The sequence below is a fragment of the Periplaneta americana genome, chromosome 3, assembly GCF_040183065.1.
Source record: "Periplaneta americana isolate PAMFEO1 chromosome 3, P.americana_PAMFEO1_priV1, whole genome shotgun sequence".
NCBI classification, from domain to species: domain Eukaryota; kingdom Metazoa; phylum Arthropoda; class Insecta; order Blattodea; family Blattidae; genus Periplaneta; species Periplaneta americana.
In genome coordinates, this window is record NC_091119.1 from 82,891,067 (window position 1) to 82,906,208 (window position 15,142).

At 37.6% G+C, this 15,142-nt stretch overlaps 1 protein-coding gene across 9 annotated transcripts in view; it reads right to left on the minus strand.

Annotated features, from left to right (window-relative positions):
* The window catches only part of Ih (hyperpolarization activated cyclic nucleotide gated potassium channel Ih), a 934,537-nt gene that overhangs the window by 262,934 nt on the left and 656,461 nt on the right, over positions 1–15,142 (minus strand). For 6 of the 9 annotated variants that reach the window (XM_069820889.1, XM_069820888.1, XM_069820886.1 and 3 more), the window contains exon 4: positions 8,368–8,511. In XM_069820889.1, the coding sequence (XP_069676990.1) occupies positions 8,368–8,511 (144 nt within the window). The remainder of the gene's footprint in view (positions 1–8,367; positions 8,512–15,142) is intronic. The other 3 variants (XM_069820890.1, XM_069820887.1, XM_069820882.1) reach the window with 1 other exon arrangement.

The following is a 15,142-nucleotide window of genomic DNA, read 5'->3' on the forward strand; positions in this document are numbered from 1 at the left end:
GGTATGCATTAGCAAGACGAGTTGCAGCCCACCAGCCTCCATGGAGGACACTTTCAACCCTTCGCAATGCTCTTCGTCAGGAATGGAAACAGCTGCCTGCAGAGCTCTTGAACCACCTGATAGAGGGCATGCCACGACGCTGTGACACCTGTGTAGCCATGAGGGGTAACCACACCCCATATTAACCGCTCAGCACTGTCATTGTAGTGGATGCGATAGTCAGATTTTGTACTGTTATTGTGTCAAATGCGTCCCTACGCCACAATAAAACAAAATTTGCTGATATGTGTTACTCTGTTGCATACCATATCCTGTGTGATTCATTTTTAACAAGTTTGGTGCCATTCTGATAGGTTGGGAACAAAATATTGAATTATGCTTAACTTTTGGACACTAGTGTATATGGATGGCATGATAGCACTGACCTTCAACAACCCAGATGTAGGGGTTTGTTCAGAGTAACACAACTTAATGTGCTACTCCCAGCTGATTGTATGGTGCAGCGTTACAAGTTCTCATAATTCATGTATTTCAAAATGCACGTTTTTCTGGACAACTATTCAAAATATAGCAAAATGGTATTTGACTTTTTTTGTTACTCTGTACTCAAGGTATCACCCACCATAATTATTGACATTACTTACGATTCACTTTGTGTGTTTGCGTGTGTGTGAGTGTGGGTGTGTGTGTATGGTGTGTGTGTGTTTGTGTGTATGATAAATTAATCTTTCGTACCAGATTGCATCTCAATTCATAAATCGTTTCACCTATTGAGTTCAAAACTTGCTCATGACTAACAGTTTTCATAGAATATACGACGCAGTTGTTTGGGACAGTCTTGATAAGTTAACCTTTGGGAATTTTGCATGAAGTATTGTCGAATTATGTTCTCATTTAAAACGATGAATGTATTTCTTCTTTACTTTCTGTACCTATGGCACAATACCTAAATACTCAGGCGCCGGTAGAAACGTAAGGAACGTTCTACCCTAGATTATATACGGTATGTAACAGATAGCTCATCCCTATGTTAAAATCGGCAGCACTTTGAAGAGAACAACCGGCAGGATCGCCACCCGTCCGCCGTAAAAGAACACGAAATGGCAGTACAGTCGCTAACGCAATTCAAATGGGAATTATGACGTGACTTCTACTGTAACAAATGTTACCGTCAAAGCCTATAAGGCCGAGCTACCTTGGTATAGGCTATATGATCTAGGGATCTACCCATGAACCATTCTTCTGTATCGTCACGTGAATTCTATGGTCTTACTCCCCTGAGGAATATAGTTCGGTGTACTAGTTTGCATTTTTGCTGTACCGATGGTAAGAATGATAATGGATTGTAGAAGGATTATGAAATGACAATGAAAACGTATTATCTTGAGACAACCTGCCCCATCTCTTTGTTTATTATCATTCGTTGGAATTTTGAATCGGCTCTCGAGAGTGAAATTCATCTCTTTTGCCATTCAGCTACCAGCAAGTCTTCGTTCCTTGTACACATGCACGTACTGGGTCAATTTTGAAACACTGACAGAACTGCCGTAGCACAACTGTTTCAGAGTTATTTGAAAAACGCAGTAAGCAGAATGTGTTAGAATGCTCCCACAACAGTTTAAAGAAAACTTTGAATACTTTTAAGAAATTACTTCATACTACCTACAATGTGGGTCGTTCTTCTCTTCAAAGGCTGGCATTTGGTCTCCAGTCAGGAGTAAAGTCCGAAATTGTAGATAACTCTACCGTTATGGCCGATGCACATGGTGAATAATATGTTACAGTTCTACGATGAACCAGAGTTACGATAACTAATGATGTAAAAGAAGGCACACCTCGAAGCGATTGAGTCTGTAATAGTAGCATTACGAAGCGTCTCCGACTATCTCTGGTACTACAGCGGTGATGGCGAATGAAATTCCAAGGAGTTTAATAATCGGTGGCGTATTAACTATCCGGAGGTGTGTCATGCTGGATAGTACGAACGTTTTCGGCCATGTGGAATTTTTCGGAATATAAGAAGAAAACGAGAAGTCAATAAAATGTACCTTGCATAAACGTATTATTTGAACCGGCGAACATACGAAACGCGTAAATTTTTGTGCTCCTTCATTTTAAGATTAAACATGTAGTAAACACTTCAACTCATCTTCAATATTTTAACACTGAGGGAAGAGGGAATATATCCGTGAAATTTACACTTGCGATAAATTTAGATTTGAAATTTGAAATCAAAAGCATCGTTTAAATTTCATAAATTACACGAGCAGACAAACATGGGAAAATATTTAATGCATTACACTAGTGTATGCTGAACACAATGGTCAAAATAAATGAGGGTATTTCATAGACGATATTTTCCTCCATGGAAGGTACTTGACTCTGCGTTAATCATCCATGCGTCCACATCTGGGAGTGACGCACCGAAGGAGTAGTTTTTTCTGCCGCACCTTTAGCATTTCTTCACAATATAACACAGCATGATAATAAAAGAGCAATGGAAGTAACCCGTTAAAACCTACTACCAAGCACTGTCTTTGTCATTTTCTAAATGACGAAAAATAATCTCGTATTTGAAAGGTATGAGAACATAATACAGAACAAAAGTTACCTGGAGTGTCAACATTGCTGTCTTAGAGATAATAAGAGATGGAGATTCATTTCGTACCATCAACCGCGCCCTTTTGAAGCATAAACAATTACGAGTAATGGGGAAGTGGTGAAATGCTGAGGATCTAAGAGAGTACTTAAAACCTGCCCTATAAACAATACCTTTCCATTTTGACTCGCCAGGATTCGAAAACCGACCTCTAGTCTATCATTTAATCTAGATTAACTAAGCAGCTATGGAATGCACTAACAACGAGAATTAGAGTCTATACAGAGTAGCCCAAAAAATGTATACACAATTCATTCATCAGTTACTTTGGAACAATTTGAGATAAAATTATCATTTTTGGGGAAATTGTAGCTTAGTGTTATTAGTTGGCAGTGACAGATAAGCGCGCAGGTGTAATGTGAAAACAAAATGGCGGATGCAAGGCTGTCGTTCGAACAACGGAAGGCGATTAATTTTGGAAGTGGTATTTTAAGTGGTACGGCAACAATGGAGGAACGAGTTTCAAACAATACCGCCGACTTGTCTAACAATTGCGCGTATTCGGCACAAACTCAGATCAGTGGTACTGTTAATGATGTGCACAAAGGACGTTCCGGGCGAATTATACCTCCGCAGCAGTAACAATTTACACGTTTACTACAGAAGTCTGTGAAACTGTTTGCACGTGAAACCGGAGTCAGTCGTTCAAGTGTACAGCGAATTTTGAAGACTGCAGAATGGAAGACGTACATTCCAAGACTGCTGCATGCAATGAATGAGGACGACCCTCATCGACGAATTGAGTACTGTGAGTGGTTTGAAAGAATGGGGAGTTTGCAGGGAACATTATCTGGTCTGACGGGCACAATTCTACTACATTCATAATAGTATTACACCAAACCACTTCATGTTAGAAGTTTTAAAATCATTTCCTCAGAGTTGGAAAATGTGTGTAATAAACAAGCCAGATGGCTAACAAACCTCTATTTAGTTTTTAAAGCTTAATTGTAACATCATAACCAAAGAATCTGTTTTAGTACGAAATAACTAAATCCCCTTCTTCACAGATTCATACCGCTTAGTTCATCTTCATTGCTCAATTTTTTAGAAATTGTTAATTTAAACTATATTAGTTACTTCACAATGACCCTATATTACTGACTTAACATTATATGGAAATGAATACTTCTTCATAAAAGGTAATAGTGAAGTAGAGAGCTACTCATATGTTCTGTTGCAGAGGATTCCGCAACCTGCGCAGCAGGAGAGAACACTTGAAGTATCACACAGAGATAAGCCTGAGTTTCGCTAGTAAAATTTGAGTTTGTGATGTTCATAATCAAGGGCCTTACACTAATATCTCTGACATTCTTTACCAAAATAATGGACGCATCGAATGGTTGAAATATCAGTTTTATACGTCGTTGAACCGGTTCGAGTACCGATAAGTTCGAATGGAATTCGTGATTGACAAAGGCGGTGTCATGTTACGTTTGACTTTTCATTTTTTCCATCTGTCAGTTAGCTGTAATTTTTAAAATGAAACAAATTGGCAAAATCAAACTGTTGTGTCTACGGACCTTGTGGCTGACGACACAGGTAACATTATTATCCGTCCAAGTACAGAACCTACAGACTAGGTTCATTGTGTAGGAATAGGTAATAGGTTACAACACCAAAATACCATCTGCGGCTGGTAAATCAATATAAATAATCTCGTAAAGACTGGATCGTGTTATTCTTAAGACGTTATAAATCTGTTGTTTGTCCGACAATAATAATTATCGGGTTTAGTATTCCACCTACCTAAAGATTGAAGTTAAAACGACATATTGGATATTAGCGTCGTGCATTGCAGGCGATATGTTCCGTCCAAGTTTGTATGACTGTCCTCAGCTCCCACCTCTTCATGTTTTAACCGCTTAAAGATTTTAGCACAGATCTTTCAATTAGTTTTTCATATGAAATAAGACGAAATTTGCAATGTCTTGGTTGCCTCTCTCATGTTCGAACATTGCAGAACACTGACCAATTTCTGACCAACTACTGAAATCAGGTGTGACCAATATAAATTTGGATAACAAGTATATTACATATACTGTAAACACTTGCGAGAGCCTTGATCTCCATTTCCGTCGTGATCGTTGCAGTGAATAATTAAGTTATGTGCATTCACAAGTTACGGAAATTGAACTTTCTCCAGATATCACTTAAAATGATTTTATATCGCGAGAAACTTCTTCCAGCATCACATGACGTTATTGGTGCAATAATACAAATTATTTCTACTGTGCGACATTTCTTCGTGTTTCATCATGATATTGCGTATGTCGCTCGCCACTGAAAACCTCATATTTTTCTGTGTACTCTTCTAGAAATTCCATAAAATGTCGACTGTTAATTTAGTAATTGGATGTTGGTACTGAAATCCGTGCTAAACGTTGAGCTATTATATTAATAATTTTCAGATTTTGATGGTACTGGTTCTTTTAGATTACGTTCAACACAATTTCTATGTATTTTGGTATTTCAATGCCTTTCAATACACTCTTATGTCACTTTTATGTTTATTTTATACAATTTATATGTAAGGTTGTCTACAAGGTGATACAAAAGGTCGTTTACAACGTTTGAGGAATGATAGGGGAGATCAAAAGGAAAAACCTTTTTAAGTAAGAAAATTCATGTACATCCACCGTTTTGCCGCTAGCGACACTGATAAAGTGGAGCGGTTAGGGGTCTAAGAGTGCGCATCCTTCATGATCAAAAGGTCGTTTACAACGTTTAAGGTATAATAGATGATTCAAGTTGAACACCTTTTTAATGTAGGTACCAAAATTCATATAACATCAACCGATTTTCCACTAGGGTGGTTCAAAACTCTACGTACTAAGTACCATTTCCAGGAAAGGTCTGCTCACATGTTTAACTTACAGACGTTGTTCAAGTAGCTCGACATTGATTTCAACACAGAGGTGGCAACTACGTACCATTGATTGTCTGATACGTTAAAAAATGCCAGGAGATTCCGCGATGGTCATTGCAGCTGCAGCAACACGGAAAACTAATTATTCTGCGATATCTACAGGGGTCGAGTAAACGAGACGTTTCACCTTCCCCACAGAAAGAAGTCCATCGGTGTCAGATCGGGAGATCGAGGTGGCCCCTGTACAGACCCACTCTTTCCAATCCAACGATAAGGGAACCTTTCATTGATGCAGTTTCTGACAGCGAAGGCATAATGTGCAGGAGCACCGTCATGCTGAAACCATAGTTGTCTGAGTTGCAGTGGAATAGCCTCTAAGAGCTGTGCTAAGACGTCACGTATAAACAGCGGATAAATGCCATCGCGTAATCGGTTGGGTAAAATGTAAGGCCTAACCAGATGATCACCTACAGTGCCAGACCACATATTAACTTAAAATCTGTGCTGAAAATGCGCTCCTATCCCCTAACCATCCCACCTTCTCAGCTATCCTAGTGACAAAACGGTCGATGTACATGAATTTTCGTAAATAAAAAAGTTGTTCCTATTGATCTCCCCTATTATCCCTCAAACGTTGTAAACGACCTTTTGTTTCAGCCTGTATATTAACAGTGAACATATCAATTCAACTATGCCCTGCAACATTACATGAATAAGCGTCTTGTCTAAGGCATTTTACTTTTGCAATGAACGTACAATCAACCACAAAGATGTAGTTTAAATAATGAGACTAGTAAGAGATCAGCACTGATTGATAACAATACTCACTATGACTGTGTCCCGACTTCGACTTGGTAGAGCGAGAGGATAGAGGACGCGTAGCTATTTTGTATACGAACATATATCTGCGCTGTGGCGTCACATATAGGCCTACTTCGAACCAGAAATCTTCATTCCAGCTTATAGATAGTTACATTACGAAGTCTAATAAATATGATCCTAATGTGGCCATTCTGTGCGACATGCGAAGAGTACAACAGTATTAATAAAAAATCACATTGAATTTATGGTCGATAATCTTGTAAGGACTTCGATTATCTGAATATTAAGACGCAACTTAACATAATTACATTAACTTATTTATTTTTATTTAGAATCTACCTGTAATTCTTCGTTTTACTTGTATTATGGAATATGATATTATATCTGTAGGCCTACGTATTTACGACTCTCCAGATTCTGATATGCACAAGATATCAAATCTATGAATATCAGGAAGCATGTTACATTCGTAAGGAAATCACATCCTCTGCAAAATTGTTATCCAAATGAAACAATATTCAAGAAGAATCAGATCATTTTAGTATGTATCAGTCAATAAAATCCAATACTTCTGAAGACAAAACTGTAAAAAAATCCATTTAACTATGATGAGAAGAAGTGCTGACTAAAATCACAAGAACGGTCTAAAATATAAAAAATAATTATTGAACTAGTTTCGGTACGTTATATAGCTTTCTGTAAACGCTTTTTAATGCATATATAGCACGTATTATCTTGCAATAATACATAAGAAAGAAATGCAAGTCCGTTTAATGAGGACGTCTCCATGTGACACGTATATCAGGCGCACAGGTATTTCTATTATCCTCAGATGAAAGGCAATAATACACTTTACATACACAGTTACTTTCTGAGTATGTTACTGTTTTTATTTTTAATTGTACCTCGAACTCTGCATTCTCAGGATCAAAAGATTTATCGAAATTTGCGCGAGTTTCTTCAGTATATAGCCTAATATATAGCACTTCTCCGAAATACGCTATCTTCTCTTATTTCTTATTACGCGTCAATTTTACGATATAAGACGGTTAATGAAAATGAACAAAGAAATTTCTGAGAGAACACTAAACGACTTCATCAGTTCACATTTTCACGAAGATGTAATTGAATATGACAGAAATGTAATATTAGTCAAATGACGATAGCAACAATTAGAACAAATGCTGCTCTTTACATAACTAAAATTCGAATTGTGTCGTACATCTTGAGAACACTACGCCGATGCTGTCGTTATGGCAACCAGTTAGCTGTAATAGGCATCTATGTACACTCACAGTTGTTGTTAAGGTTAAAACTGAAGAACCCAACATCTGCTGACCATACCGAGTGGCTATGCACTGAGTCACATTTATTTTACAAAATATTACGTTATTTAAGAATGTTAGACAATAAAATAACTTTTACGGGCAGAAAGTTACTCTATGTCTTCCAGACGAATTTGTAGTATACCGATTTTCATATTCAGTTTCAAATACAATTTTGTTACTTAATCTGAAGTGAGATCTCAGTGGTACTGGTTCACTTTTGGGAAGTGACAACACTTTCAAAGAACAAATCCATTGCCCAGCCACCGCAATCTCCGCACTTCAGTCCTAGACTGTGAAAAACATGATCAGAAACTGTGAGACTGTCACGACAGATTGATATTTAAAATTACTTTGTGAAGTAGTAACTAGAATCATGAGAATGTGCCGATTATTTTATTGTTCTTTCTTCTTGAATCACGACTCACTGCAGTAAGCTGCCATTTATTATTAATTTCATTTTCGTTTCGTAGCCACTCGTTATGGTTGACGTAACGACTGATACCTTCACCACTAGAATTAGATGACTTCTCAGACTCGATCTGTTCCCAGCCCGCGGTCGGATATACTTACACTGGGTGGCAACAATTCTTAGAAAGTAAGCGAGGTGCGGCCCAGAGAGCCTCGTGGCCAGAGGGCCTCTGGGCCGCGTGCGAGATTCGGGGATGTGCTCAGAGAAATATGTTCAATCTTACGTAGACTTCCTCCCACTGGCTGACGTAGCGCACCAGCCTGGACAGGCGCAGCAGACGCACCAGGCTCAGCAACTTGGCCAGGCGCAGGATGCGCAGCGCGCGGCCCGCGTGCAGGATCTGGAAGCTCTCGCTGAAGTCCTGCAACTCAAATGCGCAGTGATGCAGAGTTAAGCCACCACACACGGCTGATAATGTCCATTTTGGGAGTATGGAAGCATGGGGCCATGTTTATATTTTAACAGAAAAATGTTTTATCTGGCCTGCGGTCCGGCTGTGAGCGTGGCATCCGTGTGGAGGATGAGGTCTGCAAATTGTGTTTAAGAAGAATCTGAGGTGCTAGAGCGGATATCTAGGCGATGGATGTCCTAAAACACGCAAAACAATGGGTTAGTTACAACAACAACAAACGTATAAAACCATGCTTGTGGAAAAAAATGGGAACTTACGTAGGAGCCGAGGGAAAAACAACCTTCAGCTCGAAAAAGGGCTTGCACTAAAATGTAGGAAAAAATAAAACGAACGCAACAAAAATATCATAAAACAAAATCATATGGTAATATTATTTAAACACACAAGTAAGAGTTAAAACGCAAGGCAACAACTACAGAGAGCTAAAAACATGCAGAAATGGAGAGCTGTGTTATCAAGCCTTTGTAGGAAAAAGTGGAATACAAAGAGGAAGTGAATATACGTATGAGAGAAATAGGTGTACCAGCGTTCCACGAAGAGAATAAATACAAGAGAAGAGAAGAGAATAGAATGGGTAGACCTAGAAATCTGCTCTTTAATAAGCTTGTGTACCGATAAAATTTGAAATATTCGTGCAGCAGAAAACCCCAGCTGTGTAGAGCAACACAACCATGGCCATGCTCCAACCAAAAGTGAACAGTACCACCCTGGAAGAAGGCGCGTCAAGTTACACAAGTAACTCGAAGGCCTTGGGATCCGACTTAAGCCTGAACCATGCTGATATATCTGTGTGTACATGATTTTGAAAGTTTTACAATTGCTCAACTGGGCAGATATTAGAGTGCTTTTGTCAACTTGTGAAAAGAGAGAGCATTCTTAATCAGCGCAGTCCTGTGGTTTAAAAGCTAATTTGAAAATTTGGTGGCACGCCTGGCAGAAATATATGAATCCCTAGGAAATTCAATGATACACCAGTGTGAACTTCTCTTGTAAGTACCATGGACTGAACACCGATTTGTTTGTGGCAGTTACGACGACATGAAATCGTATCTCTTCACATGTTCGATGAATAACTTTGTTTTTGTTTATTCTGTGAAAGGAAATAAATTTTCTTTGAAACAAATCAAACACAGACCTTGACTTCTGTTAGTATACTTCTAATTTAATTTTTCAGTAAAAACCTTGCACTGTTAGGCAGTTCATGTTAAGCGTCACTAAAGTAATTGGAAGGAATTAATGAGAAATTTTATAGACAGGCATAACTTTCTTAGACAGGCCTTTGACCAAACAGCCAAAACAACACGGCACGGTTTCGAGATCAAATCCTGGCTATTTTAATTGAAAATTATGGCGAAGAAAAATTGTAACAAGATACTTCAGATACTTCCAATAATTTGTCTACAGTTATTTCGCAACTTCTCCATAATTAACAATAATTATCCTTATCAATGGTGCAGTAGCGATAGGAAACTACTGCGTCGTACCATACCTCGCAGGACACCGAATTCCTGCAATTCAATGGTGCACATTTCACACAAGTAACCATGGTAGGGATTTGATGTTGTACAAATCCTAGCATGTGTCTGGAATCATATCGAGAAAATAATTCAGATCACAACTAGGCTGAATTTTTCTCCGATAAATTGAAAGCGTCTTAAAAAATAAAAATATAAATAAAACAAAAAATGAACGTTAAAACCAAAAATTAATTCTTTAAATAGTGACTATCGTTTTGATAGCTTTCTTTAGCGCTCATCTCTTGAACGCTCATTGACAAGGGAATTAATTATAAATATTCAAATACAATTCTAGAAAATATTTTCTTTCACCTGTTTTCCATGTTCTGAATGCTACATAGCCCGAAATTGTCGGCCGAATAGGTGGTAGCGAGATTGTCTTTGGCAAGAAGAGTCCGAAGATTCGCGATAAGATTCCCTGATATTTTCCTTATAGTTGAAGAAAACCTGGAAAGAAAACCAATTTCACTTAACCAAAACGCGATAAGAACCCCGGCCCAAGTGCAGTCTCAAATCTTACAGTTCAACTTTATACCCCCGAATGCAGCCTCAAATCTTAGAGTTCAACTTTATACCGCCCGAGCACAGCCTCAAATCTTAGAGTTCAACTTTATACCGCCCGTGCGCAGCCTCAAATCTTACAGTTCAACTTTATACCGCCCGAACGCAGCCTCAAATCTTACAGTTCAACTTTATACCGCCCGAACGCAGCCTCAAATCTTACAGTTCAACTTTGTACCGTCCGAGCGCAGCCGCAAATCTTACAGTTCAACTTTATACAGCCCGAACGCAGCCTCAAATCTTACAGTTACACTTTATACCGCCCGAACGCAGCCTCAAATCTTACAGTTCAACTTTCTACCGCCCAAGCGCAGCCTCAAATCTTACAGTTCAACTTTCTACCGCCCAAGCGCAGCCTCAAATCTTACAGTTAAACTTTATACCGGAGCGCAACCTCAAATCTTACAGTTAAACTTTCTACTGCCCGAACGCAGCCTCAAATCTTACAGTTCAACTTTATACCGCCCGAGCGGAGCCTGACAGTTCAACTTTCTACCGCCCGAGTGCAGCCTCAAATCATACAGTTAAACTTTCTCCCGCTTAAACTGTGCTGATGTTTATTTCCTCCCCCTACTGAAATAATTTATTTTTTGACTATGGTTACTTTTGTAAAAGACGCTTCGATTGACAATTGTCTTAGAGATTTTCTCAAGTAATAGGTGTTCCAACGAGTAGTGTAGGCACATGTCTGTTGCCAGGTCACAAAGATGACTTAGAAATGCAGAATAGTAGTAGTACAGTAGTAATAGTAGTAGTAGTAGTAGTAGTAGTAGAAGTAGTAGTAGTAGTAGTAGTAGTAGTAGTAGTAGTAGTAGTAGTAGTAGTAGTAGTAGTAGTAGTATTCGCAAATAATATACAGAAATTAAATCAAAAACTAATACACCACACATTCTATCCATTATTGGTATTATACAGAGCTTTCACTTCAAAACTTCCCATTCTAAATAACTATTTCAAATTAAATAAAAAACACGTCAATTTAGATATTGAAAGAGAATTTTAAAATCAGTATTAATTGCATATTAGGTTTCACCCTCACCTCTCCATCCCGCTTTGAAATTTCAAATGGCACTCCTAATATTATGAAAGAACTAGCTACTTAAATTTGGAAGAGTATTCACTAGTTTATAGACCTCATTCATTCGTTCTCACATGTTTTGTTTTCTATCGTCGCCTGGCAGCTTAGCTTATTGTTATTGTTGGTTAGAGCTGAAGAGAATAAACCTACAAAGACTTTTGTTGATTACGGGTTATTTCAGGTAGTAACAATAATATCCCTTAATATTAGTCTGTATCATGCATTTTAAAGCTATTCTTTAAAAACCAAACTGCTTAACGTTGAATGAACAAGTGATTGCTGAGAGGAGAGATATCGCGCTTTACCCTTCCGCCCTGCTTGTGTGTTACGGGGTTGACTCGTGACTCAAGAAACGCCAATCACTGTATGTGGAAAATGTAGCTACGTTACTATGATGTCTAATACAAACTGTTACGCGATGTCATTTCGATTCACAGATACAGTAAAATATCTGTGTCAGGTTCTTGGAGCCTCAGCAGCAGGTAGATGACCATATTATTTATAGTACAGTATAGTAACATTCATTGTCTTCTTATGTTTTATAATAAAGAAGACGTGAGAACAAGTGTTGTTTACGTCGGAAAATGTAATAATGTTATTCGATTGTGTTCTGAGAACAGAAACTCTGAAGAATGCTAAGTTATCCTTCAGGTCGTTCTTGGTATAAATAAATTATGGATACCGAGGATGGGAGGGACACACTATTATTTTGGTAAATAGGAAATGAAATAGAAATACACGGAGCATGGAACCATTTCCGCCCATCAGTATTTGGGCATTGGTCTGGACCGCCCGCATTAAGAAAGGGATTATGGTATTATCTTCTCTGGACGCTCTTGGATAATCACGTTCAAAGAATCATCCGGATAACATGCAACAATATTTCACATTACAAATATAAACAATAACTTCGTAAATGTACTATATGCGTGTCGTTTAAAAGGGATGAAGCCTGTGAATCTCAGGCCGGGCAGAGCTTTGCCATTTTGTCCTAACACCATTATTTTTATTTTTTTAAATAGTAAATTTTCATTACATTGCACTATGTTGAATATGACTTTTCTCTATTCCGGTTAAATGAAAGGGAATTATTTAATATAGCCTAATTTAATATAATGTATTTGTATTCCTGGTGTTGTGGAACAGAAGGCCAGGCCTTAACTACACCAGAATAAATAAAGAAACAAAGAAACAAAGAAACAAAGAAGCAAACAAACAAACACGTCCCCTACTCGAAATTTCCACAGTAATACTGGATCTGAAGAATTAAATTGATTTGGGCAGATGGACCGCAATTGCGACCACGAAGAGTTTTCAATTCTTCTGAATTTGATTCCCTAAATTTTGTTAAACTAGGCATAAGCCATACTGTATTTATGACAGGGAAGAACAGTCTTACGGATGTGAAGCTGCAACAGGTTTTGGCACGAACTTTGAAGCTTGGCAGTCCTCCATTACTTGTAGGTTTAACATATAAATGAATTTTGCTTTCATTGGACATAAACAGAAAGAAGTTCTATCACTTTCGTCTACATATTTCTTCCTATCCTCAATTTATTTTCAGCTCAAATGATTGGTAAGATATCAAGCCTTTGCTATGGGCAGGGCTGGGTCTTTTGGTAGGCCATATTTTTTGACATTTTCTTGAAAAACAAATTTTCGTATTTATGGTTAAAATCAGTCCTGTAAGAAACATATCATCTGATCGCCTGTCGTTGCAAGCTCTATTTTATAACCCTACTGAAGAACGATGGAATTTAATACGATCAAAAAGGAGATGGGAGCACTAATTTGAATCAATTTCTTGGTTTCGGAACGGGAGGAGGTAGAAGGAGAAGAAGATGATTATTAAAAATGTGTAGTGATTTCGAAAACATTTAGTTGTATATTTTTCAGAACGTAATGCCATAAAAATTAACTTTTTGTAATAGCATATTTGCCTGAAATAGTAATTAACATTTAATTATCTCAATTCAGTGGTTCCTAAATTAATTTTTAACTGTTTTTCATTACAAACCTTTATTAACAATTTAATTTTGAAGTGATTTCGGTAGGAAAAATTGAGCTTACCGCAGAAATATATTTTTTTATGTTCCTAAATTAATTTCTTTACTGACTTTCATTATAAATCTTTATTACCAATTCAATTTTGAAGTGATTTGGTAGGAAAAATTAAGCTTACCGAAAGAAATATTTTTGTTATGTTTATGATGAATTCATTTTTTAAGATTTGTTTTTCTCTATGTGTTTGAAGATTATCTTCAATACTGCACTGTGCTTGAACTTTGTGCACTCGCTACTTAGTATAATACATACTTCACACAAATCACCTTTTTTCCACTCAACTCTCGTATTACAGTATGTGCACAGTAATACAGTATATTATGTTCATTCGCAACAGACCAAGTTTTTGTAATTCCTTAGTCCGAATGATAACACTAATTTCACTATTTCTCCTCATCACAGTGAAGAAAATACTAAAGTTGTTTTAGTACCTTCTCTCTCACTTGAATATCGGATTCTATTTTCCTTGCTTTTCTTGAGAAATGTACTAACGGCCACCTGTGCATTTATTGTTACTACATTCTCTTTTCCCTTATCGGAATAATGCATTCCTTGAAATGTGACACGGTCGTCAGGGTGACCACCTTTTTATCTGTAGGAAGATTAGAAAAGTTAGCCATCACTATTTGTGCAGGCTATTAAAGAGAAAAATAACATTCCAGGCTGCTTTCGTAAATGATTTGTATACTTGATTATCTTGCAGCTAACATTCCCACAGTCATAATTAATAGTGTTTTGACCACATGCATCAAAGTCGGTTATTGTAACGTTAAATTTGCAACCTAACACCCGGTTAAGAATTTTATGGTGCATCGACCTCGGTTAGAACTTAAAACTGGAGGTTAACCACATTAATCTCTAACCGGCCATATTCGAGCGGTTAAAGCAGATCACCAGTGATTATTAAGCCTTGTAAAACAAAATAGCGGTTAGATCCACAGCTGATTATTTCGAAGACGATTATTATTGTGATTCTATTATTTGGATAGTGATAATGGTGAGCACAAATTCTCATTAGTGGAAAGAGACAATTCCTACGAGAAATTACGTGACAGAAAATTTCAGGAGGGATTTCGTTTATCAAAATCTACAGTGTCATTTCTGCTGCAACAAATCCATCACTTGGAATAACCCACAATCAGTCCAGTTTGTCTTATAAATCAGTTGCTTATATTACGATTCTATGCATCTGGTATTTTCAGTATTTCAAGACGAAACACTTGACTACAGGTGTCCCTTTTCCTACGTCGCACAGTGTGCAATTTTCCCAGTCTAGGTGGACAAAAATCAAATTTCGATTTCTTTAGTTACGCATAGATGAATATGAATTCATGTTCTTTAACATTTGAGGAATGTTTTGAGAAAC